The sequence below is a fragment of the Ambystoma mexicanum genome, chromosome 1q (assembly GCF_040938575.1).
Source record: "Ambystoma mexicanum isolate Mex_15411 chromosome 1q, UKY_AmexF1_1, whole genome shotgun sequence".
In the NCBI taxonomy this organism is placed as follows: domain Eukaryota; kingdom Metazoa; phylum Chordata; class Amphibia; order Caudata; family Ambystomatidae; genus Ambystoma; species Ambystoma mexicanum.
This window is the reverse complement of record NC_090922.1, coordinates 1,316,877,768-1,316,902,284: the sequence shown is the minus strand read 5'-3', so window position 1 is coordinate 1,316,902,284 and position 24,517 is coordinate 1,316,877,768. Positions and strand designations below refer to the sequence as shown.

Genomic DNA, 24,517 nt, shown 5'->3' with positions numbered 1-24,517 from the left:
ACACCAGGCTTTTAGTAGCTGGTCTGAAGCAGGATGCACCATAATTAGACCTGTATAAAGATCAGAAAGTGAGGTCATTCCAAGACTGCGCACAGGAATTGGGATGCAAACCTACGGAATACTTCCAATATATGCAACTCCTGCACTGGCTACAACACCCCACTATCAGGGAAGCGGCTACTAGACAATTCACAAAATTTGAAACGTTTATGACAACTGATCTAGGAACACGGAAACTGATTGCCAACCTGTACGCTCATCTGAACTCACAGGGTGAGGAAGTGGCTTGGCAATATATGAAGAAATGGGAAGCAACGCTCGGGGAAGTAATATCGAGGCACCAATGGCGAAACTTTTGGAGCAATCTCTATAGAATGACCCGCTCCAACTTGTGGAGCATTCTCTATAAACTGACCCGCTCCATTCAGCTGAGGGAAATGTGGCAGAAGGTAATACTCCAATGGCTCTGTATATCAACGAAACTTCATGCCATGTTTCCCACCGTAAGCAGCTCCTGTTGGCGAGGATGTCCTGCAACAGGGGATTTGCATCACATGTGGTGGAAATGATGCCCGAAGATCGCATCATTTTGGCAAGAAGTAATAGAGCAAGTCCGCGCAATGGTCCCAGGGGTGGAGCACCTAACTCCAAGGATGTGGCTCCTAGGAATGGAGGATCCAAAACAAAGGAGTTTTTCAAAAACCCAGGAAAGAGGAACTATGGCTTTGGTAATAGCAGCTTGGCTAACAATAGCTCAACAATGGAAGAAACCTCAACCACCAACAATATATGATTGGCTTATGAAGGTTTGGAGGTTTGTAACAATGGAATGGGTGACGTATAAACTGCAGGGCAATCAAGAGACCTTCCGAACAGAATGGGGCAGTGTTATCACCTATCTCCAGAGTGACTTTATGATCCAATTGTGCCCCCATAACATCAGGATTCTGGACATGCTATAAGGGATGTTGAGGGATTGAAGCTCTGAATGCAATTAGATAATAAGAAGAAAGGAACTGCACAAGAACTGTTAACCATCTGAAGGGTCTGGGTGGGGGGTGCGAGAGGAGGGAGGGGTGAGGGAGGGAAGTTTTTGGAGGGAGTTGTACTCTGTTGAAAATCAATAAAAATATGGTTTAAAAAAAATAATGCACCTAGGTGGCTAGAGAGAGCAGTGGTTTTTCCCTCTAAATCTTGCTAATTGCTATATCATCAAGGGAAACATAGAATAATTAACTGTGCTAGTAGTGGTTTATCCCTCCAATATCTTAGAAACTATATGTTCCCCTCCGTGTCAAAATCATCTCAGTTCATTTCACAATACATTTGGTTTATTTCTCTAATAAAAGTTAATAAAAGGTCAATTTTTTTGAGAAAAAAATGCAATCATGCATACAACAGGGTAAAATAGAGTAGGCTAGAGGTAGGCAGTCTATGGTAGAAATTGTGGCCTAACAGTAGAATTCACAATCTACTTCAACTCTGATGGAACATTGATCAAGTTATTACAATGTGATAGAAACTGTGGAAGGTTGCTACTACCGCATCCAACTATTATGCAGTCTCTATTCTCAAATGAACACCATTGGCCACTTTCAGTTCTTCGAAGAACCTTAAAGTCAGTAGTCTAAGCCAAGCCATGACCTTCTTCCTCAAATATTCTCTGCATTAAAACCCTGCTGGCGCTTTAACATCCGAAATGATAAAGGACTAATCTTGAATAGAAGGCATCTCAGATTTGGCTATTTGCGGACTCATTTTAGGCAACCCTTTGGTTTTGGTTTTCCTACACTGAGACCCTAGAAACAAAGTCCGACTTGAGACCTGAGCCACAATATGAGGCCCAGCAAAGGAGGATTGAGTTTGTCCTTCTAATAAAGTAATGGTGGGCGCCTTACTTTTTTTGTGTCTGGCCATCATTTGCCAAATTCACTAATCCAGCCAAATCTGTTGCATCAATCTCTGTCTGACTGTTTCTATCATCGGCCCCTTTCCACTGCTTATTAGTGTCCACAATCTGGGTTAAGCATTCCAAACCAACGTGTCGCAATCTGCTGCGAAGATTGCCATCTTTTATCCTCCATTACCATATCTGAACACAAATCCGTTTGACATGAACTATCTATCTTGCTAGGCATCACAAATTGTGCGAATTTATCTAAGAGGTCGAGACAGATGCCAAAATCGTGAACATTTTTACATTTCTGAAGATCAACCATAATCCTATCTTGACTATCTGCCACATTGGTTTAAAACTATCAAGATCCATGTTGTACCCCTCCATAAACTCCACCACAGGTTTTGCAGTAACCTACAGTGTCTCCTCATCTTTATGCTCTTTCCTCAGTCGGCTGTGGGAGCAGATCGAGTCACAGCCACACCGGGAACAGATGATTGAGGCTATCACGCTGCCAAACACTGGCCCCATCCTGTTTACAATTCTGAGCTTCATGCTTAGATTGTGCCTCTTTTACTAATTCGATATCGAGATTAAAGAGGGAATGTGATTTATCTTCTTGAAGGCGCCTTCTTCTACCGTTGGGAGTAGTGCATTCACCCCTGTTGTGTCCTGCCGTTACTTACGGGCATAGGCGCACTATTTTCCACAATCATTCAGAACTGGCCTGTAGGCACTTCTGGCTGCAAGCCATTGCGAAATTAACATGCCTCCAGTGTTGAGATACAGAAACACGGTATATCAGAAGTGTTGGTGGGAATAGGAAACAGTGCAGTGTACCCTTCACCCACGTCCATCTCTTGCAATTAATCCACCCAGAAACACAATACCATATACACGCGGGAATGGAGGTGATAAATCCACGGGAAATGTCATCAGAAGAACAAATCCTGTGCCGTGCACCCATACATTCTTAACGTAATGCTCTGCCCTCACCTCACACTTTCCTCGAGGGAGACAGCCAATTCACTTCTTAAAATACTTGCTGAGCACCAATTCGGCATATACGGGTAGGCCCACTCAAGCTCATTTGGCTCCAAATTGGCTCTGCGGTGCACCCCACTCAACCTCGCTGCTTCTACGTTGTTAAGTATCTCAATCAGGCGGTACACTCTGGTCTCAGTCTAGTATGCAGCGCACAGCTGAAATACTTATTGTATTATGTCTGTAGGTTCAATATTCTGAGTGATATACCACTCATATCACACCCCTTCTGAAAATATCCCCAGGTCACAATGGACCAGGAATCAGGCTGGTTGGTAAAGGTGATATTTATTTACTTATCTATTTAACATTCAAATTAAACATACTTTTTAATAGGGAGCAGCAATCACCAATGTGGTGACAATAACAGATAATATGGTATGTAAGGCAGTTAAATTCACTTTAGCAACGCAGAAGGAAAACACCAGAGAAATAGAACACTTTTGGCTTGTTTAGAAAGATAGCACTTATGTCAGGATGTCCCCCTGCAATATTTCTCAACCCACAAATAATCCATTCTGAATAGATATGAGGAAGCAGCAGGTATTCAGGAATAAAGAACAGTAACAGAATTAAAATACCACCTTCCCTCCCCAAACAAGAGAGAAAAATGGGTTTTCAATCTTACACTTTAAAATGACATTAAAAAATGGCTTAGCAAAACAATGAAAAGTGTGCAAAATCCTTAAATCAATACTCATTTCTTTGGGAACAGCATTGAAAAGATGCTAACAATCATGAGCTATATAGTTTGAGCAAAATGAAACACTTTAAATCCGAATGGAAGTTTGAAAATAATTTAAAACAAAAATCACATGTGTAAAACTTTGCAGAAATGCAGATTCCCGCCTAAATTTAACAAAATGGTTTTTAAGAAAAACGGGTGAAATATACTGATTGGGTTAGGTTGGGGTGTAGATACAGGTCTTATGTATATTCCAGAGTTGAAATGAAGTCTCTAGCTATTAAATTGAGTGAGTTATGCAATGTTGAATGAGAGGCGTTTTTGGAAAATAAAGGCACGAAAAAGAAAACGGAAATCAAACTTTACAAGGATAGTTATGGTCTACACTAGGGAAATTCAGGCTAGGTTACCAGATTGAAATACAGTAAGCTCTAGATTTGATCTGCGGAACCAACACCAGCAGCTCCGTGCCTGCCCTGGCGGACCCAATCCGATTACCCGAAGAAGGATTGAGGATTTGGGATTTCAGAAGACGAAATTATTTAAAGAAGTTATCACTAGCGCCAGAATCAAAGGCACGGTTTCAAGAATGGTTGTGACAATATTTGATTTTTGCATTTTTTAATATTTCAAGTTCTTAAGGATAGGATGACTTAGAGATTGGATGGAACAGAACAAGGCAAGGTATGCTATGATTTTCTATGCTTTCTATTAATACTTACAGTCCACTTTAATTTTGGATTTTGGCCCGTCAAGGGTTCTGGTCATCACACGGATCGGGTCTAACCAAGGACAGCAGGGCACCTCTGACGGGATAGGGTGAGCTGGCCGGTTCTGGTCAATGGACTGCACTTCTGGTTTATTAGAGACTGGAGATCAGTGGGATGGCTAGTTTGCAGCAGGCAAGCATCTAGTAATAGCAAGCCAGCTGGGTCAGGATGCTTCCCTGGGGTTTTGGGATTGCCTTTTCAAAGATATTTTTGGTATGAGCTATCATTCAAATGAGGCCCGGTTCCTCTGAGACTCAAGACTGATCCTGGGCATTGCAGGGCCCTTTAATCACAGTGGATCATAAGAAATGAATGGATTTAACACCAAAACCGCACTTTTTAAGGAAGAAAAGATGACATTTTAAAGAGGCATTTTGGGTTTACAGCAAAGTATTGCTGCTTCTTTCCATTCACTCCCTGTAAAACTTTGCATAGCACACCGGCATACTCCTGCAGTGAGTACTCTTTTCCACCCCACCTGAAATGAGTGTTGGCAGGGCGGTGCAACCATTTTCTGGTTATTGCAAAGGGCAGTTTAGTGATCTTGGCGCGCACAGGAGTCGGCGCATCCATTTTGTGCTGTTTCTGGCAGCAAAGTGGTGTAACATAGCACATCTGAGTGGGTCAAAAAATCCTGCAACGTTAACGCAGATGCAGAGTTGTGCTCTGCATCCTGGCATTCTGATGGTTTAGAGGAAAGTCCCTAGAGACGACACAAACATCCCAGCAATGAAGCTGCACCCTGAGAGGGCCACTTCAGATTGCTGATGCCAAACCATAAATCTTTATAAGCAACATGGAAGGGTGATACAGAAACAAACTGCACACCACCCCCAAACAATCCATGACTATTGTCCGCACCTTTATCCACACCTTTTGTAGGTTTTCAGTATATTCAGTTCAATACAACTGATGGATTATTCTGTGACTTAACTAGCGAGAGTTTGTCCTCTCAACTAAAGTGATGCTCTTTTATGTGAAGCCAGGCAAACGTAGGCACCCAATGTCGCTTCCCCAGACTTCAGAAGATAGCCAGAACAGCTGTGCACCCTTAATACAATTGACTCCCACAATTTATCATCATTAGTTTGAAATAAATTTTGTTTGTAAGATGTGCAGTGTGAGCATATTTCTTAGTAACTTTGCTAAGCAAGCAGCATACAGAAAGTCTTGTGTTGGTAAATAGAGAATTACTCCACCATTGGATCTTTCAGAGATTCACATGCTGTGATTATTCCCCGGCGTCAGGTACCTTATTTTTTGCCTGAAGCAAATAACTTTTCATTGTAATAGCTGTTGACCTCGCAATGGGTGTTTTTGGTCTCAACAAATGGGACATTGAGTAGTTAGACCCTCCTCCTATCCTCAGATTGTAACTGCGTGTCACGCTGATGGGGAGTCCTTGTTTTTTCTCCTCTGAGCAAATGTTCACTTCAGTGAAGGAAAACAGAGTTTCTTCGGAAAACAGAGGTTCTTTATAGTTCACCTACAGGGAAGTCTGTTCATCACATGTGGCCTAAAAATGTCTTTGAGGGAGACAGGCACACTGAGTGTATCTACTGTTTGTACCACACAGTAGAGTAGTCTAATATTTGTGAGGGCTTTCGTTCTAAGACCCTTAAGGACAGGAATCGGCACCTTGTCTATTTGCTCAATGATCCCCCTTCATTGAATTACCCCTCTGACTCAGAGTCAACCAGGAGTATGATTGTTCTCGAGGACAAAAGACCATGCTCTAAAGAAAGAGTGAGATCAGAAGAAAGACCTCATAAGAAATATAAGACCCATAACAATCAAGGCCGCAAGGCGTCATCTGTGCGCGAGGCCTTGTCGTCAAAGTAAACGGGCCCTTGATGCCTATAAACCCCCCTTCGTTATCGAGCAAACAGTTGATGGAGTCTGCGAAAATCCTGTCGTCGTTGAAAGCATCGACAGACAAACTTGACAAACGCAGGTTCAAGGTGTGGAAACCCTCATTGGAGTTGCTGACGACAAGCCACATGACGAATGCCCCATCGTCGAGTAAACGGCACAAGTCAAAAATCCCATCAACGATGACCACGTAGCCAGGAAAGCACCACAAGCCAACAAAGGCACCTGCGATGGATCAAGCAAAATCAGTCCCGTTGCCGAGTGCACAACACCTGTCAATAACCTTGTCAACGACAACCTCGTTGACGAGTAAACACTTGTCAGGTAAACAACAGTTGATGACAGCACCGGGTCCCTCAACATCCACGTCTGATAAACGACTGCATATCACGGCGACGAAAAAACCCACTCTGCAGGTTAGCAAACGTCCGTCTAGGCCGCCACCTAAACACAAGTCGGCGCCGGCCCCGTCGACGGAGATACAAGCTCTGTCCACCATTACAGGCACTCAGGAAACTGGGGCTGCTACCCCAGGTGAAATAGCTCCTAAAGCAATGTTAGGCAGGGGAGATCATCCCACAGAGAGCAGTCTACAACAACGGCAGACCCTCAAGGTACAGGTCCCTCTTAAGACCCAGTTTACTCTCCTCCTCGAGTGCAGGAACAGGAGGAAGGGGAACTGACAATCACTGACGGGCATGCTCCCCAAGACACACCAACATCAACTACGACACAGTCACCACAAAGAGATGACGACTGGGATACAGACACACCAGTCGAACCTCCAGAAGAGTTGCAAAAACCCTCCCCAGTTGATGATATCTCGGCTTTTCATAACATGATTGCAAAGGCCTGCCAAGAGTTCGGCCTATTTGCATCGGAAAACAAAAAGGAATACTTCCTTTTTGATCATATAGGGAAGAGAAGAAAAGCGATGGTCTCCATACCAATTTTGTATCATGTATGGGATGAAGGTCTAAAAACGATGAGGCTTCCGTTTACGGACCCTGCTATAAAGGGCAGGTTGGACAAAAAGCTTTATTCACTGGACTCATCTGCAAAGTGTTTCAACTCCCAACCATCCCCAGAAGCTGTTATTTCAGCGGCAGCAGGTCAGAAAGCCGGATCAGACAAACAAAAGCCTGCGGTGCCCGAGGATAATGAGGGTCGCAAGCAGGGTGCTTTTGGCAAGGAGGTGCTCGCGATGGGCACTACCATAGTCAAGACAACCAATTCCCTAACCCTAGTCGCATGATAGTCCCAGGCCCTAGAAAGCCTTGTGTGGATGATGCATAGGGACTTGATCTTAATCCTTGCAGCACTTGGAGCCAGTGGAGAGATTTTAGGGGTAGAGAGATGCAGTCCCTGGGCTTGATGCCAGGGATAAGTCTCGCAGTCCTATTCTGGATTAGTTGAAGGGGGCGAAGGGAGGAGTTAGGCAGATTAAGGAAGAGGCTGTTGCAGTAGTCCAGCCTGGAGAGGACCAGACCTCTGGAGACACTGAGTTTTTGGAGGAAGGTAAGGAAAGGGAGAATGCCTCTGAGGAGGTGCAGCTGAAAGTGGGCCTTTTTGGCAAGGTCCATCATATGAGGAGAGAAAGGAGTCGAAGATGACACCAAGGTTTTTTGTCTCACAGGAGGCGGAGGGGAGGGGGTTCCAGGGAAGGTGGCCAGAGTGTGGGAGGGAAAGAGGGAGCTGGGATCCCAATGAGAAGGATCTCTGTCTTATTGGCATTAAGGCAGAGATCGTTAGCAGAGCACCAGGCCTGAATAGCAGACAGGGAGTCAGGAATGAGAGAGGAAAAGGAGGAGGAGGAGGAGGCGGAGGAAGGAAGCTTGAAGTAGAGCTGCGCGTCATCCGCATAACGCTTGAAATTTGTCCCGGTTTCTTGTTAACCCCGTTTCAAGCTCTGCCTATCTGGGAATTGTCCCTCAGAGCCTCTACTGCAGAGCCTCATAGCACTATGTTTCGAATACTACGGTTGGGCCATATCATGTCATCTTTCGGGCACACAAGGTGGTACATGCTCTAGTCAGACATCCTTGACCTTCCTAGGAATAAGGCCAAGAACTCCCACACCTGAGGCGCTATATCAACTATGCTTGGTTGGACCCTCCTGAGAATAATGCAGTAACCTACAATGTGTCATGAATTACCCAGTCACCCGCCATTGCTATGACCCGGGACCTGGAAAATGGGCCCTCTAACACCTACAACAGAACCCATGGAAAAAGGACCATCCAACCGGGCAAACACAATATACTCCGCACCTGCCAAAGAACCTCGCTCGAATATCCACTACCGCGAACTGCCAGGACCAACACGGCCAGCCCATCGGGTTCTGGAAAATAAAATCAGCTAGGAACAGGGGCCTCCTATCAGTAATCACAAACACTCACTCCTATCAATATGCTCAGTTTCTACTTTACACCAACAAACAATAGAAAGCAGCTATACACCTTTATCAATTTTGGCCTAGCTGCACACATACCTACACTATTCCCTGAACACCTCAACACTCTGTTAGAATGCAATTATACCTCATGAAAAAAATTGGCCTAGCTGCACACATCTCTTACAGGCCCGCAGGCAGAATGCAGACCTGGAGCCCAACTACCTTGCCGAACCCATTCCACTGATCTCTCACAACCACTGCACCACACCAAGCATTAGAATGCATCCACCTCCACGCTACCCTACTCTCTCCACTGGCCTGGACTATGGTCTCCAAGGGCATTCAACCCACAGCACTTTGAGATCATACCAATGGTATATGAGGCGCTACACAAATGTACAATAACAATATGTAAAGAGAGATGTGGCACAGGCTATCCCCCATACTGGACATCGCCTAGAAGAGAAAAGGAAAGAGGCCAGTGAAAGCCATCCTCAAGGAAGGGTGGGGGGGCATTGAATCACAGCATTAACATTGCTGTAGACTTGGCAGAGACAGGTTTTTAACAGATAAGGAATGGAGTGGTATTGAGACGCCATGGTAGGCTCAGATGCACAGACTTTAGACCAGAAGTGCATCACAAAGTGGTGGACATGCCCTTTGAAGGAGATTGACTCTTTAGGCCTAAAATAGATGCAGCCCTCAAGGACATAAAGACAGACTCCAATACAGTGCGCTCCCTCGTGACATTACAAAACCAGAGGTCCTTTCGACCCTTCAGGGGAGCCTCGGGCAGAGCAGTATCTTCCACCTCCACTAGAGGAGGTACTCTATACATCAAGATTTCATTGTACTACTTACAAGGTAACAGGAGTACCTATCAAGGGTATTGGAGGTCAAAAGACTTCAGGCAAATGCAGAGGCGTAAACAGGCTCCGAGCTCTCAGAGAGGATGACAAGAAAAGCAGCCACAATTACTACACTCCAAGACGAAAGCAGGTGGGGGGAAACGTGTCAAAATATGTCCAAAACTGGAAACCAGTAATATTGGACGCATGGGTGCTGGAAGCCATAACCCACGAACAGCTACTTGAATTTATGAAGCTCCAGCCCTAAATACCTCCAAATCATCACATACCTGCACATGTAAAATATTATTACAGGAGGTAAAATACATGTTGTGATAGAGAGTCATGGAGAAAGTGCTGAGGCAATAAAGGGGACAAGGGAATCACTCCTGATAGGTTGTTGTGAGAAAACCAGATGCCAAAAGGCTCCCCATTTTGTATCTGCGGAAGCTGAACAAGTTCGTAAGAAGCAAACGTTTACCATGGTAATACTTCAGCAGGTCATAAAAACGGTGCAACCCCACAACTAACTGGTGTCCCTAGACATCCAGGAAGCATACTTCCATATACCAATTCACCCAAGGCACAGGAAGTATCTCCACGTCCTGGTACAAGGAACCTCTTACCAATTTCGAGTGTTACTGTACAGCCTAAAGTCAGCCCCCTATACGTTCACCAAGTGCCTCGCACCAATAGCCGCAAGCCAGCGAAAGGAGGGCCACCACATCTATCCCTATTTGGATGACTGGCTGGTGCGGGGGGGGTCAGCACTCCATGTCGTGGACCATGCAGCGACTCCAAGACCTCGGCTTCCCGATTAAATTACAAGAAATCCTTGCATATGACATCCAAAAAAATTGTCTTTCTTGGTGTGGAATTCTCCACCGAAGAGCTGAGAGTGAGACCATCAACAGACCGAGCGAACGCGCTCATCTCTCTGATCCCTACTTTCAAGCTATGAAGATGGCTGACAGTGCACCACTGCATGTGGACCCTAGGAAACATGCCATTGTGTATCCCGCTGATACCCAATTGCAGATTACATATGAGGCCCTGACAGGAATCCATCGCCCTGAATTGGTCCAAGGAACATGGGGAGACAAGATACAGATCTCAACCAAACTGGCCCAAAGACTCCAGTGGTGAGCCAACAGATCCAGCATCATAAAAGGCAATCCCTTTCCGGACCCAGCGTATCACAAACGGCTCATCACCGACACATCCATGTTGGTCTGGTGAGACCACATCGACCAGCTCCATGTCAAGTGGCTTATGACGACCAAGGAGACGCGTCTCCACATCAATGGGCTGAAACTGAGGGCAGTGAAATGGGCATTCAAATCATTCCTGCCAATACTAAAGGGGCACTCGGTCATGATCCTTACAGGCAATACTACAATAATGTATTACCTTGTATTACCTCAGGAAGCAGGGGGGCTTGAGGTCCATGACTCCGACTCTAGAAGCACAGTGGGTGTGGCACTGGGAAATCCCCAATGGAATCTTTTTACAGGCCTTTCACCTCCTAGGAGTCCACAACCAGGGGCGGGCAGCCTAAGCAGGCAAACCACCACTCGGACTCAGGAGTGGGATCTGTGAAGAATCTGATGGGATTCTCCTCAGGAAACTGGTCTGGGACCTTCCTCATGTGGCCAGGGAAAGGCAGGCACTTTCTGATCCCGCCCCTGAGGGTGGTGTACTGCGGGAGGATCACATGGGGAATCAGACCAGGAACCCCTTTTTAACTTACCCCGTAATCCCTCCCTTTTGATGGCTTTCTGACAATTAAAAGAAGTGGAAAACCCCAACTCTTCTAAATAAAAGACATGTCCCAAAATCCCTTTGTGACCGAGATGAAAAAGAGGGCTGAAGAGGCACGTAGAGTGAAGGACAGGCAAGTATGCCTAACAGCCTTTGCCAGGGTCAGACAATTAACTATCAAGGCATGCACCTGAAGTTAATTGCCACACCTAAGAGATATAAAAGAAGGAGCAGTATATGGAGCTGTGAATAGAGCTGGAGCAGGAGCTGGAATGCTGGCAGGAGTAGCAGAAGGAGAAGAGCATGAGACTGGCGGTTCATGAGGGAGTGTGTTCACTTAAGAGATGTTGGGGCAAGAGGAAAGCATATTTCACCTGCAAGTCCTTAGAGAGTCCTGTGTTCACAAACCCTGTTTTGCTGTGGCTGCACTGAGAGAAACGTGGTGAGATTGAAGAGCTTCCCAGGTGTGCCTAGTGGAGAGCTGTGATTGTGCTACACCCCAAGGTTAACTAACCTCGGTTGTCTAAAGTTAACTAAGAATTCTAAAGTTTCAAGTGAAAGTAGAACTACCTGAAATGTGGTGGTGTATAAAACTGTCAGGGCATTTTGCACTAAAGGTGACTGAAGTAGTGGCATACTGTGGAACAAGAGGAGTCTGGTCCCACAGTAACAGTAGTAGAAGGGGGTTGTTAAGAGGAAAGGGACACCCTAAGAAGCATCCTGACAATTATACCAGAGACACTGCAGAGGTCAGAGTTACATGGGAAGCTGTTGAAGCAGAAGTTGTTTATTTACATATTTGAACTGTGGCAACATAATCTTTCAAAAAGGATGTCCAGGAATAACATTGATGCTGAGTTCTCAGCTGGGATTTGAAGGGGCAACTTATCAAAGGAAAGCGGAAGAACTGTTACCAGTGGATTTTAGTTTGGTGAACTTTTGTTTCCTTTGGAACTTTCAAGAGCTGATTCAAGACCTTCCTTTTGAACACTTGGAGACAATGACTTTGAGCAATCATGGGCATGGATTTACCCAGTATTGGTGAAGGTCATGCAAATCACTGGTCGTTGGTTATTCATTTGTTTATGCCATTTATGATTTACCTTGTATCTATGGTACAGACAGGATCAGGGGTTAAACAGGGGAAGTGTGAGGGCCAGTTTTGTTTATGCTAGGATTTTTCCCCTTAGACTAAGTAGGGAACTCCCTGATAGAGTAGGTTTAGTGAGGATTCATTTGCACTTTTTATCTTTAATAACATGTTTAATTTGGATAAAAACACAAGCAGTTGTCCTCCTTGCATTACTGACCCCTCACGGAGCTCAACAATAGCCAGCTACAGTGGCTGTTTCAGAAGTGGAGTTGCCCATCAGTAGACCTTTTTGCCACCAGCCACAACAAAAAGTGCACACGATTTTCCAGCAGAACCCTGCAGCAGGGGTGGATGGGGGACAAATGTTCCTTCCCATGAGAAAAACTATTTTCCTCTGGTCCCGGTCATATGACTGGTAAGAGAACTGATCAGGGTGCATGCTTGCTGAGTGACCCTCATCACTCTAAGCTAGCCATGCCAAACGTGGTACTCCGACCTTCTTCAGCTCTCGGCAGATAAATCAATGACAGCATGATTACCCAGACATCTTATCACAACCCGCATTCCCTAAAGTTGACATCGTGGCTCCTGATTTCTCAGAATTTAACAACTAGCGATCCCTCAGGACTGCAAAAACATTTTGTCAGCAGCCAGGGTTCCTGTCACTAATAAATTGTGACAGGAAAACGTTCTGTGCTTGGTGTGACAAACAGGGCGTCCAGGCACTGCAGGTGCAACCGGAACAGCTGCTTCCATATCTACTCTACTTAGCTAAACAAGGTCTAGCTCATGCAGCCATACAAGTCCACCCAGCAACGATCTGGAAGGAGACAGCCCATGCCATTATATAGAAACAGAGTGGGGAAACACGTTCTCAAAGGTCTTCTCAGAACTTTCCCACAAACAAGGAGAACCCCACCAGACTGGATCCTCAATACGGTCTTGGCGGGTTTCATGAAGAAGCTGTTTAAACCACTGGCCACTACCCATTAGGGGCATATGGCACAACTAACAAAGGAAAAGCTCTGTCCAAGAAAGTCATGTCTAGATGGATTTCATCAGTCATATCCGTCTGCCATTTGTCAGCAGGAAAATTGTTCATGTTCATTCCACAAGGCAGCCTCAGCAGTGTTGTGGGTAGACTTCTCCATCACAGACATTTGTCAAGCAGCTACATGGTCGGTGCCACATACTTTTACAGGGCACAACTGCTTGGAGAAACGACATGCAGCGGACATTCAGACGGAGAGCAGTACTGCAGCATTCTTTTCAGTAAGGAAGGCTTTTTACATTTTACAGCCTCCTGTACTACATACTGTCACAAAGTCTATTCACAGCATGTGAATCTATGAAAGATCTAATGCTGGAGAAGGAGTAAGTTGCTTACCTGTAACTCCTGTTCTCCAGCATTGGTATCTTTCATAGATTCACATGCACCCTCCTTCCGTCCCTAGAAGGTAAAAACCTTATGGATCTGGCCACCATGACAGGTCAGAATCTGAAGCGAGGAGGAGGACCTAACTACTTGATTTCCCATTGGTTGGAACCAAAAGCATGCATAAGGAGGATGACTGCCTACACAAACAAAATTATTTTCTTTAGGCAAGGAAAAAATAAGGTAACCAAGGATTCCCAGCCTGGCTAATATTCACAGCATGTGAATCTGAGAGATACCAATGCTGGAGTACATGTAAGCAACTTATGCCTTCCATTTTGCTTGCAAGCATATATATAATTCAATATGCAGTCTACCTTTTAAGCCACATTAGTCCTAGTACTGAATAGAGAGGCTAAGGTTTTCTTGAATCAACATGCTCTTTGCAATTACATTTGAAATTCACTTACATTTCCCATCAACATTCTTTGAACATTCATCTTCATTAATTTTCTGCATTTTTTCATTCACACATATTGTATCCATGTATGATACTTTGTATGTATGATGATTTACTGTTTTAACTTATTTAAGCTGTACACTCGATGGATTTGTTGCATGTTTTGTTATGTTAAGAACCTCTTATACTGCGTACATTATCACTGTTGGGGACAAGCCTTGTCTGAATATAGCAAATTGTGACCCTGCCGAGGGTATCAAACCAGCTTGTCGAGATCTCTGGGGTGAAAAGGAAACGGGAAAGAAAAGGCCAAGCGGGAAGGGCAAGAGGGTGTAGGTAGGCGACACAACGGACGGTATTTTCAAGCTTACAGTGCAATACAAAAGTGGTATGCTGGGAAAAGATTTCAGGGATGGATGTAAATTACGCTTTTATCGAACAAAATGTGATCCAGATAAAGTGCTGCAGGATTCTAGGCCAGATAATCGTTGGCAATTCCCTCCTGATAAAACCGAAGTACCGAAATAAACTATTTCCTATTACTAAACTACAAAGCTCATAAATCATGTGATCTTGCCCAAGTGTCTTGGAGAAGGTGGGCCCTTAATATTCTAAATTCAAATCTTTGTAAGAAACATGGTCGCTCACCAAGAGCCCCCAGCGGAGCCTACCTGAGGCCAACACATGTGTGGGTCATGCTTTGCAGCCCATGGCGTGGGAAGGCATCCGTACTAAGAAGCAGAGGGATTGCAGTACAGCTATGTGATCTTGTGGAAATATTTATTTATTTTTATTTAGTATTTGTAGAGCGCACTACAGCCCACAGGCAACGAGGCGCTTTAAGGAAGTTTTAAGAAGGCTTGCTTGCGGGTTACAATAAGCGGCCCAAGAAGGTATGCTTAAATACATTCACTTAGATACATTTGGTCGGTTCCAGATGTTATATTTGTTCTGAACATTTGTGTTTTTTATTAATGCATCATTTTTATAGACCACACACACAATTAAGTAATGGAGCTGTGTTAAAATGTATCAAATTTGAAAACGATACCAGCATTTCAAATTGTGTTTTTCTACTGTATCTAGTTATGGGTGGCACATTTTTTTTCTAAAGAGCAAAATGACCTTTTCTTTAAAATGACTTACAAAGAGTGATTCGTAAAGCTTTATGGTTATTGGTGTGCAATAGTTTGGCCTTCAGAGTTGCTGCTCTTGTGCAACACCCTATCTTCATTAGTCCTGTTTGCGACATTGTTGCTGAGATCAGTGTTATCTGTGCTTGACTCTGCAGGTCTGGCTCAGTGCTCTGAGCTCTGCTGGCAGCTGAGAGGGGAAGCCGGGAAGAGACAAGTTCCTGGTGCAAAGATCGCTCTGCAGCACAACCTAGGCCTCGGCGGAGCGGCTGTTGTGACTTTATACAAAATGGGGTTCCCCGAAGCAGCAACCAGGTGAGTTGTCATCAATTCGAACGAACGCATGTGCTATTATTTTTACACAACTGTGCCACTGAATTTTACTAAAAGTGCGTTTTGAAAACGGCGAATTAAATCTACTTGATGTTGCTGATTTGCACAGCAGCAATACCGGCCGTTTTTAAAGCACTACCTGTATAGCAATAGGACGGTGTGACGGTAACACTTGTGACAATGTGTCGTCTGTCTGCTCTGCGAACAGCGGCGATGGACGTGCGCCTGTGTGATGGATCCCCTGTAATCTCCGGTTAAACTCTCCGCACCCTTCAGATCCCGCGTTACTGCACTATTGACTTAATCGGCATTATTTTCACACCCTGAAAACGGAAACCCAGCACGAGCAATCAAGCATGTCACACATTTCTATGGTTTACGTTTTAGAAGGCTTCGCGTTTATTCGTCATAGATTAGTTTTGTAACACGCACTTTACTCGTTAATTTAATATTTTTAGTTTCTTGTTCCAAGGTTCAGAACATTGGGCAACTGGCATTTCGTGTGTCGCCTAGGCCATCCTCATCACTTATACATGATAGGTGTTTAGATGATTTTTTTTGGTTTAAACGCCATATGAGCAAAATTAATGTCACGTGGAAAGAGTAGGTGTGCAAGGTGGCAAGCCGCCCTCAATGGGGCTTGCAAAGCTTCTTCCGTGATTTCTTCAGCCTGTTACAGGCGTTGTACCCGGCAACACACTTCACGTGTCGACCGTTTTAGATACAGCCTTATAATGGAACTATCGAAAGTGAGAATCTCGGGATGCAAAATAAGCTGTCGTTTCAAAAACATTGTGCTGTTTAGGCTGCATTTCCATATTATAAATACCCGCTTTTGCCAACTAGCGTGATAGTGAACCTGGCGGTGGGTAAAATGAAAAACGAATGAACGAAAAGGCTCTACACACACCACCGAGTGACGGGCCTTGCGCAGAGCATGCTAAAGCCAACTGTCTTTGTTGCTATGTCCCATCTCCTCCATTCAGCTGCCGGCTTCCATGTGCACTCCAGGCGATTGTGTGAGTGAAAGATTAGACCATTCGTCCCTAGCTCATGGAGGGTTTGCAGGCAATTTGATCTGCTAGAAGAATATTGATTACCACCTGCCCCTGTCTAAATGATGGAGAGGCCGGTTAGATGATTGGCGGGGAGCCATGACCTTATTAAGGCTAATGTTTATCTGTGTTGTTTTTCTCGGAAAAACCCAATACTTAGAATTCCGTTATCAGCATTGTGGACTTTTTTTTATTTATTATAAAGGTGATAGGTGTTCGATAACTGTACGTTTCCACAAACTGGAAATGTTGAGTCTGACAATTATCCCAATATTTTCACGAGTGTAGAAAAGCATACTGCTAATCTGGCAGTATTTGCATTCACTATGACACTGTACGTCATAAGTAGAGCTTTGCATATTAAACTTAATAGATGTACTACAGCTGTATCACTCGCACCAAATTAAATCGAACCTTTTTTTTACTTTTTTGTTGTTACAAAGGCATGATGCTAGCGGTATGAGGGATCCCGGCCCGTCGTGCTTTGTATCATGCCTTTACAGAATTAATTTTACAATGACTATAGCATTCAGACACAGAAAAGAAATGGTCAGTCATCAAAAACACACCTTTCTAGATGCATCAATGGAGAGTTTGCACCAAACCATCAAAGGTGGGGGTACAGGAAAGGTACGTTTCCATTTACCCTGGTTTGCAGTTCTGAAGATGCAATGGGGAGAATATTCCTTGAGGTGCTCAGTCAGGTGATTGCTGTGGAAGGGCTCGAAATTACCCTTGGATAAGCAGAAGCTAAAATAGCTCCTGGGTATCCAGCATTAGGCAGTGACCAGGAGCACTGTGGAACGAGGAGCTAGTACATAGCGTCCTGCAAATCCAACTTCCCCATAAGATGCAAACATTTCATTTCAGACATTATTTAGGACAGCTTATGCTTTACATGTTTTACAGATGTGTCCTAATGTTTGTTTATAGGATGTCTCAAATGCACAGGTACATTTGTATAGGTGTGTTTGTTCAGCATCAGTTGGCCGTGGGAGTCAAAAGTAGCTCCTGGTAGATGGATGTTGGTACCAAGCTAACCAGATACTTCTAGGCAACCAGCAGGAGCTAAATAGCTGCCAGCTCCCCTCAGTTTCGAACCCTGTGTAGGGCACAGGCCACCAAGAAAATCACACGCACAGACCTTGACACAACGCATTCTCTGGCCCTGCATCTCCACTCTTTGCTCTGCATTTTGGGATTATCAAATCTTTATTCCCCTTTTAAATGTGCCCTGTCTATGGACAGAGTACTTTCTGAGGTGTTTGCACTGGAATCCATGGCACTATTGCCTGGTCCGTTGAGCATTTAGTCTTGGTTGCATGGAATCTTTAAATATGTCTTGACCTCTACATATGCCATAATTTGAAAGATCAGTTATTCTTGTGCTTTGTCAGACATAGAACAGATGAGTCTCGGCTGCTATGGCACTGCGTAGATGCCTAGCCTGGTAGCACATTGACAGGCGATTACTTCATAAGAGAAGGCCCTGCAGTTAGTCAGAGGGTATGATGTTTTTTAAAATCTGTGTTTTACTTTTTGCTACATGTCACTATCACTGCTTTAGTGGGCTATGAAACAAAGGAGAGCGTGAAGGGGAGTAGCAGGACTGATTGATGTAGAGAGAGAGAGCTGGGATTAAGGATGTCGAAGAAATTGGGTTACAGGCAACTTTCACAGCTGGACCCTGCATTTCTACTGAACGTTTTCACGGAATTAGGCCATCTTGATATAAAAGGTGGCCCACTAGATTTGGTAAAAAGCGTTAAAAAAAAGTTGCCAATTGGGAAAACTGGTAGTTGCTCTTCTCCGGACTTCCTGCTACCGAGGCACGCTTATTGAATTCTGAGAAAAAATTCCATGGAGCAATCGAGAGAGTGCCGGGACTGAGCCCTACATAGCATGTTACAGACATTTCCTTGTGTCCAAAAACGTGGTCAGCATTGGCAAAGGCAGCAGTTTTGGCTTTGTGTAGGCATAGGATAGGCATTTACCAGGAACTACCATAATGGTACTACATGCCCATAACATAGCAACAGCTGGCAAAGTGTATCAGTACCTGGGCAGTTGCTGGCAAATGCATATCTAATCCTGCAATAGCCGAACGTTAGCGTTGCCAAAGCTTGTTTTTAAGAGGAATACTTTGTAAGGGGCAGGTGCAAGGACACGAGCTATAGCTGCCTGCACACACATTTTCCCCACATATTTCATGTAGCCTAATTGTGCGTCTCGCTATTCATGCAATAAAATTCACTGTACTCTCCTCTATGACCAATGGTTGCACACAGATCTCTACAATTGATGCATTATCCTACTCGAGGCTCATGCAGTACTGCTTGTAATGAAGTCACCTCGACTGCAAGTCCCAGAGCACTTGGCTGAAAAGCCGAAACTTTCTTACGGTTAGCTAGTGTACCACAACGCCAAACCACTTAATTTGGCAACGAAAATGCCTGGCAAAGGGGCCATCAAAGCTGCAAAGTAAACATACCTACATATTTAGAACTCTGTAAAATATGCCAAAAGACAGAGACATCTATACTTGTTTCATGCTCAGTTTTGGAGTAAACCTTCAATGTTATGTCTATATATTTATACAAAAAATGCACTTGTTTATCCAGGAGCTACAAGCTCTATTAAGGAAGTGTGGATTATGGGTTCCCAGGCTCTTAATACTGATGTTCAGAATTTGCGTTCTTGACTGAACTCTGGGAATATATTTTCATAAACTGAAACACAGAATTTTCCTTGGATAAGGAAGGGTAACATTCTATAGACTTGTATTAGATTTCACAGAATAAGTTAAATGATTGTGTCTGCCTGTGATGGGCACTTAAAACCACGAACCAGATCTTGCAAAATCTTCCAGACCACTCGCGTAGTCGAGTTTTTATGAAGGTCGGGAACCATTTACATTATACTAGACCTTGCTGGCATACTAGAAGCTTTTATTTGCAGAACGTTGCAAATATGTTTCACTGTGCGTGTCTGGCCTCTCGGTGGCGGCAGTGCACCAAACATGAAGTGCGTGTATGGTAACATGCAACACTTTACAGAAAGTGCTATTAAAGATTATGTCACCCATCGGCCTAGGTCGAATGTATTTCTCTTATGTTGAGTAGCTAAACCAAGTCACTCTACTGCAGGATTTTAAAGAATTTGCAAGGTCTGAATTGATGAAGTGTACTGAAATAGTGAAACATATGATGTTGATGGACATGCCACATTCTCTTATTTAAAGCATGCCTTCCTAAGCCATAACGTTTTGCGGAGGCATAACCATAAAATTAAAACTTAAAGGAACACAACGTATCAAGAATTATATATTGTTTTTTTTCAGGACAAAAATAACCCTAAGTGACAAAGAGAAATAGACAGGTGGGAGTTGGAGGGAAAGTTGGAGATGGGAGTTTGAAGGAGGCTGGAAGACTGACACATAGGAGGTGACAGAGAAAAAGAGGCATGGACGGGAGGAGGAGTTAGAATTTGCATGCCACAGCAAAAAAGGCTGTAGAAATGAACAATCTATGGGCATACCAACAGCACAATGGACGAATTGAAGGGAAATAAGATTCTATTCATATAGAAAAGATATTCAGAGTGCTTTTATAAAAGATACAGGCAAGATTACAAATGCAGAGCAGTGTTCTGTAATGTGCAAGGGAAAACTTAGCGAGTGTTCAAAAACAGAAAAAATAGAAAACCTTATTGAACCAGTTCTTCTTTTATCTAATGCTAATGGCCTTAATACTATAGCAAATCACCTCCATAGTAGTTTCAGAGCACCCATGCCAACCCGTGGTGTACTGCCAGGGGTATCCAGATCTTAGTCTGCGGGAGGAAAGAAAATGAGCTAGAGGGAAGATGAGGATAGGATAGCTCTAAGAGATGCTATAAACACAGGGAGGGAGGGAGGGATGCAGTGGTCCAATGTTTTTTGATGACATGGGTTAATGACCGTCCTGTTAAGTGGCCCATTGAGAGAAAGACTGTGCGTCCTTATGTGCTGTGGTAATTGGGATGGTTTTCCAAGGAAGATTTGGAGAATTGCAAGTTAGTGCCTAATATAATGTTGGATGAATAAGGGGCTTAAGGTTTTCCTAGGGAGAAGCCTGGAAGTATGGTGGCTTATTTACCCGGGCATTGCCATACATAGCATTCGAGGTCAAACTCCAGAGTATTTAGGGACTGCGAAGAGTTGGCTTGTCAAAAATAGACTCCTGTATAAAGGTGGATGTTCGCAGTGAATGTTCGCAGCAGAAGGAAAGGGAATGAAATTAGCAAACTAATGTGGTAAAATTGAGAAAGCCTGGCACCTTGCTTAAGTTATTATTTAGTTTGCTAGACTTGTATTTTAGGTCACGATGAGACAGTGTAGTGCGTTACATGGGAGTATCCTTTCAAGGTAACACACACCCATTTATAAAGTTTACCATGATCTCTGTGTGCAGTCTCTGTTCAGTTTTACATGTCAATTGTATGTAGGACCAACCGGTTTTGTAGGGAGAGAAGGGCCAGTTTTCTGTCGACAGTCTGGAACGCCATTTGTGAAATGATGCAAGTGGCTTTTTTTTTACTGAAGGGCTGTCACGCTTTTAATGCCAGGTTATCGCTGTGAAATTGGGTGCATTGAAACCATGCACGAGAGAACAGGTGAGAATATGCCATTCTCCAGTGCGCCTCAAACTCCCAGGTACTATAGACCTTAATGCCTGCTGGAAATTTCATGGGGTGTGGTTATCACTGCGTGGGAAGCAGGATTCCTCTTGATCTGAGGCTAAAGCCCTATGCGGGGGTCTAAATTGGGGTTTATGTAGCAGGGGCTGGAAGTGGCTGAACGGTGTCAGGTTTGTCCTCTGACCAAGAGTTACTCATTGTGACCCAGGAGCTATTAGTCTCATGAATGAAGTGCCTGGAAGATGGAGAAACTTGATTTCTTCCTAAACCCTGTCCTGCTCCTAGAAATGCATATGCCTTGATTTCTATTGCAGTGTTGCCCTGTCCTTTACTTTCTCGCTGACTGTTGCTGTTGAATCCTCTCTCTAGCCATGTTACGTTACATGTCTTCACATTTTTCAATTTCTTTCTCTTTTATTTCTTTTGCATTCTCTTCTCCATCGGTTCTTCTATCTTGCTGCTACCTCTCATTTAGTCTTTACTGCTACATAATAACTCTGCCACTACATCTGTTGCTGCATCAATCTGTTACTGTCCTTTTACTGCTGCAACATTTTTCTCTTCTGCCACCTTTTTATGTTATGTTAATCACACTTATATCGCGCAGCGGCATGTAGACCCAAAAGGCATCTTGGCGCTAGGACTAGAGCAACACAACCACACTAAAGCTAGAATAGCACAGTTTTCAACAGGTGTCTGACTTGCAAATTGTTCTCTGTACGCCTGAGGGCAACCAGTAGGTCATTCCTTAATTTACTGGCAGCAACAGAAAAGGCCCAAACCCGTCCTCCATTTGGGTATCACAGGCAGGCATTTCTGGAGCAGAGAGACTGCCCCGGAATGTAGGGCAAAAACCTGTCTTGCTGATAATACGCCCGGGGAACCAAAAAGAGGGACTTTAATCCTTTTGGCCACTGGGAGTCAGTGAAGAGAGCGAAGTACTGGGCTGATGATGTGGGAACCATAGGAGGCAGAAGTGGCCCGCTGGACTTCAAGGATCTGCAGTAGCTGCCGCCAGTGTATAAGGCAAAGAGGCTGGGCCAGAAACAGGGCATTGCAGTAGTCCAGGCGACTAGCCACCAACAAAGCGACTACCGTGGGACGAAGGCAAGCAGGTAAAAAAGGCAAAACCTTGCAGAGCACTTTAAGCACAAAGTGGCCTGTTTTGCAGACTGCACTCAGCTGGGGAGCCATCGACAAGGAAGAGGACATATAGACTTCCAGATTCTTAACTACCGTTACCGGAATAGGAAAACCACCCAGAGCTTGTGGCCAGAAGGAAAAAGCCCAAGAGACTGAGTCAGACTGGGAGCCCACCACCAGAACCTCAGTCTTATCCCCATTTAGCTGGAGCCAATTGTTGTTCTTACAGGCTCTCATCACAGTCAAGATCAAGACTGACCAGAATCTGGATGTTGTCGGCATATGACTAGCACCAAAAGCCACAGGAATGGATGAGACCAACTAAAGGCTGAACATAGATGTTAAACACTACAGAAATGTCCCCTTGGGTTTGTAGTCTATTTTACTGTGACACAGACCTTTTTATCCAAAAAAAGAGACCTTGTCCGTCGCACTCTTGGATTAAAAAAAGGATGAACCCACTGCTTTATATGAATTAGGCATTAACTGCTATACTCCTGGGTTGCGCCGGACCTCTCAAAGTTCATCAAACACTGAGTTTGCTTTGTGAGTTAGTTTATTACATTCTTCAGCCCCTCTGTGTTGACATGTGTTTCGGGCCCACAGCCTTTTTCAAAATGGTGCTGTGTTAATCCAAACAAAATTTAAATTATAGATGAAATGTCATTATGTAATTATATCGAAAATGTTTAGTTGAGACAGAGATTAAGGATTGGTAGTCAGGAGGATTAGTTAGTATAGACAGACAATGACATTCCACATTAGTTATCAGCTTATACTTAATGCAAAACATGTTCATATGGGATCTGTATCTAGATATATAAATAAATTTCATGCTGTTATTCTCTATTGAACAATTTGAGCTTCATATATTGTCCACATTTGTATCAGTGTCAGTTTTTCTTTTTACACTATTGGTCACATCACCTTCTATTGTGGTTTGGGATTATAGCCCAAGCCCCTTATTGTTAAGGCATTGGTTTTGTCCCCCCCTTTCTTTCCCTTTTTAATTGACATCGTAATTCCCATGCATTTACTCGGTTTGCCCCATGAGGCTATGTGTTACTCTAACATCATCTTCCTACTCACCAATTGTATTTCTCTTCACACACAAATTCCTTATTTGCTAAGTGTCCTCCACTCTAAATTTCTTGGACAATCCCTTGGACCGGCAAGTCATATTAGGCTACTTGTGATCCTATGTACGTTCACTCTTTACAATTTTTGCCTATGGGGTCATTCAAAAAGATCTGCTTCCCAATCTTTAATTGTGCATTAGAGCTTACCTTGCAATGTGATAACCTACCGTTAGCGTCTGACATGGGCGACATTTGAGATATTTAAGCTGTTACCATGACGATCGTGATGTCAGATGCTTGTGCGTCACGTCATTATGTTAATGCTGCCATGTTTTGGGACCACTCTTGGTGTTTAAACTGTTACCATAGCGATCATGATGACACACGCCCCGTGCGTTATGTCTTCACATTAGTGGAGCCATACTTTGGGATCATTCCCCCCATTATCCCTCACCTGTTTGGTATGAAAGGATGCCTTATATATACGTTCTGCATCCAACCATCAATTTCTGGCATTTTGACAATACTTAATCTCTATATGTGGAACAGTGAGATGCATCAGTAAGCTAGTTCAACCCTTTGTGTGTGTATATATAATTGTACTTGGTCTAAATAAGTCAGACAGAACTTGTGCAACCTCTGTCACTCATCTGACTTTTATCACTGTGTACAGTACCAACATTCTTCATAAGAATGAAGCCATCTCATGATCCTTATCTAGGCTGAATTCTGTTGCCCGTATTTTACATATGATTCTGTTTTCCTTTTGTATTAATACTCTTGCTTTGTCACTTTCCCAGAGCGATCTTCAAGCAGATAAATCTCAAATCTTTCTTATTCTGTAGTCGGTGAGCAGATTACCAATGGTGTGCCAGTGGGAATTTTGGGTCCTGACTA

General features: G+C 43.9%; 1 protein-coding gene across 1 annotated transcript in view; it reads left to right on the top strand.

The window, feature by feature from the left end:
* The window catches only part of LOC138546965 (sterol carrier protein 2-like), a 757,362-nt gene that overhangs the window by 537,435 nt on the left and 195,410 nt on the right, over window positions 1-24,517 (top strand). The window contains exon 12 of the mRNA XM_069642177.1: window positions 15,492-15,648. Coding sequence (XP_069498278.1) covers window positions 15,492-15,648 — 157 coding nt within the window. The remainder of the gene's footprint in view (window positions 1-15,491; window positions 15,649-24,517) is intronic.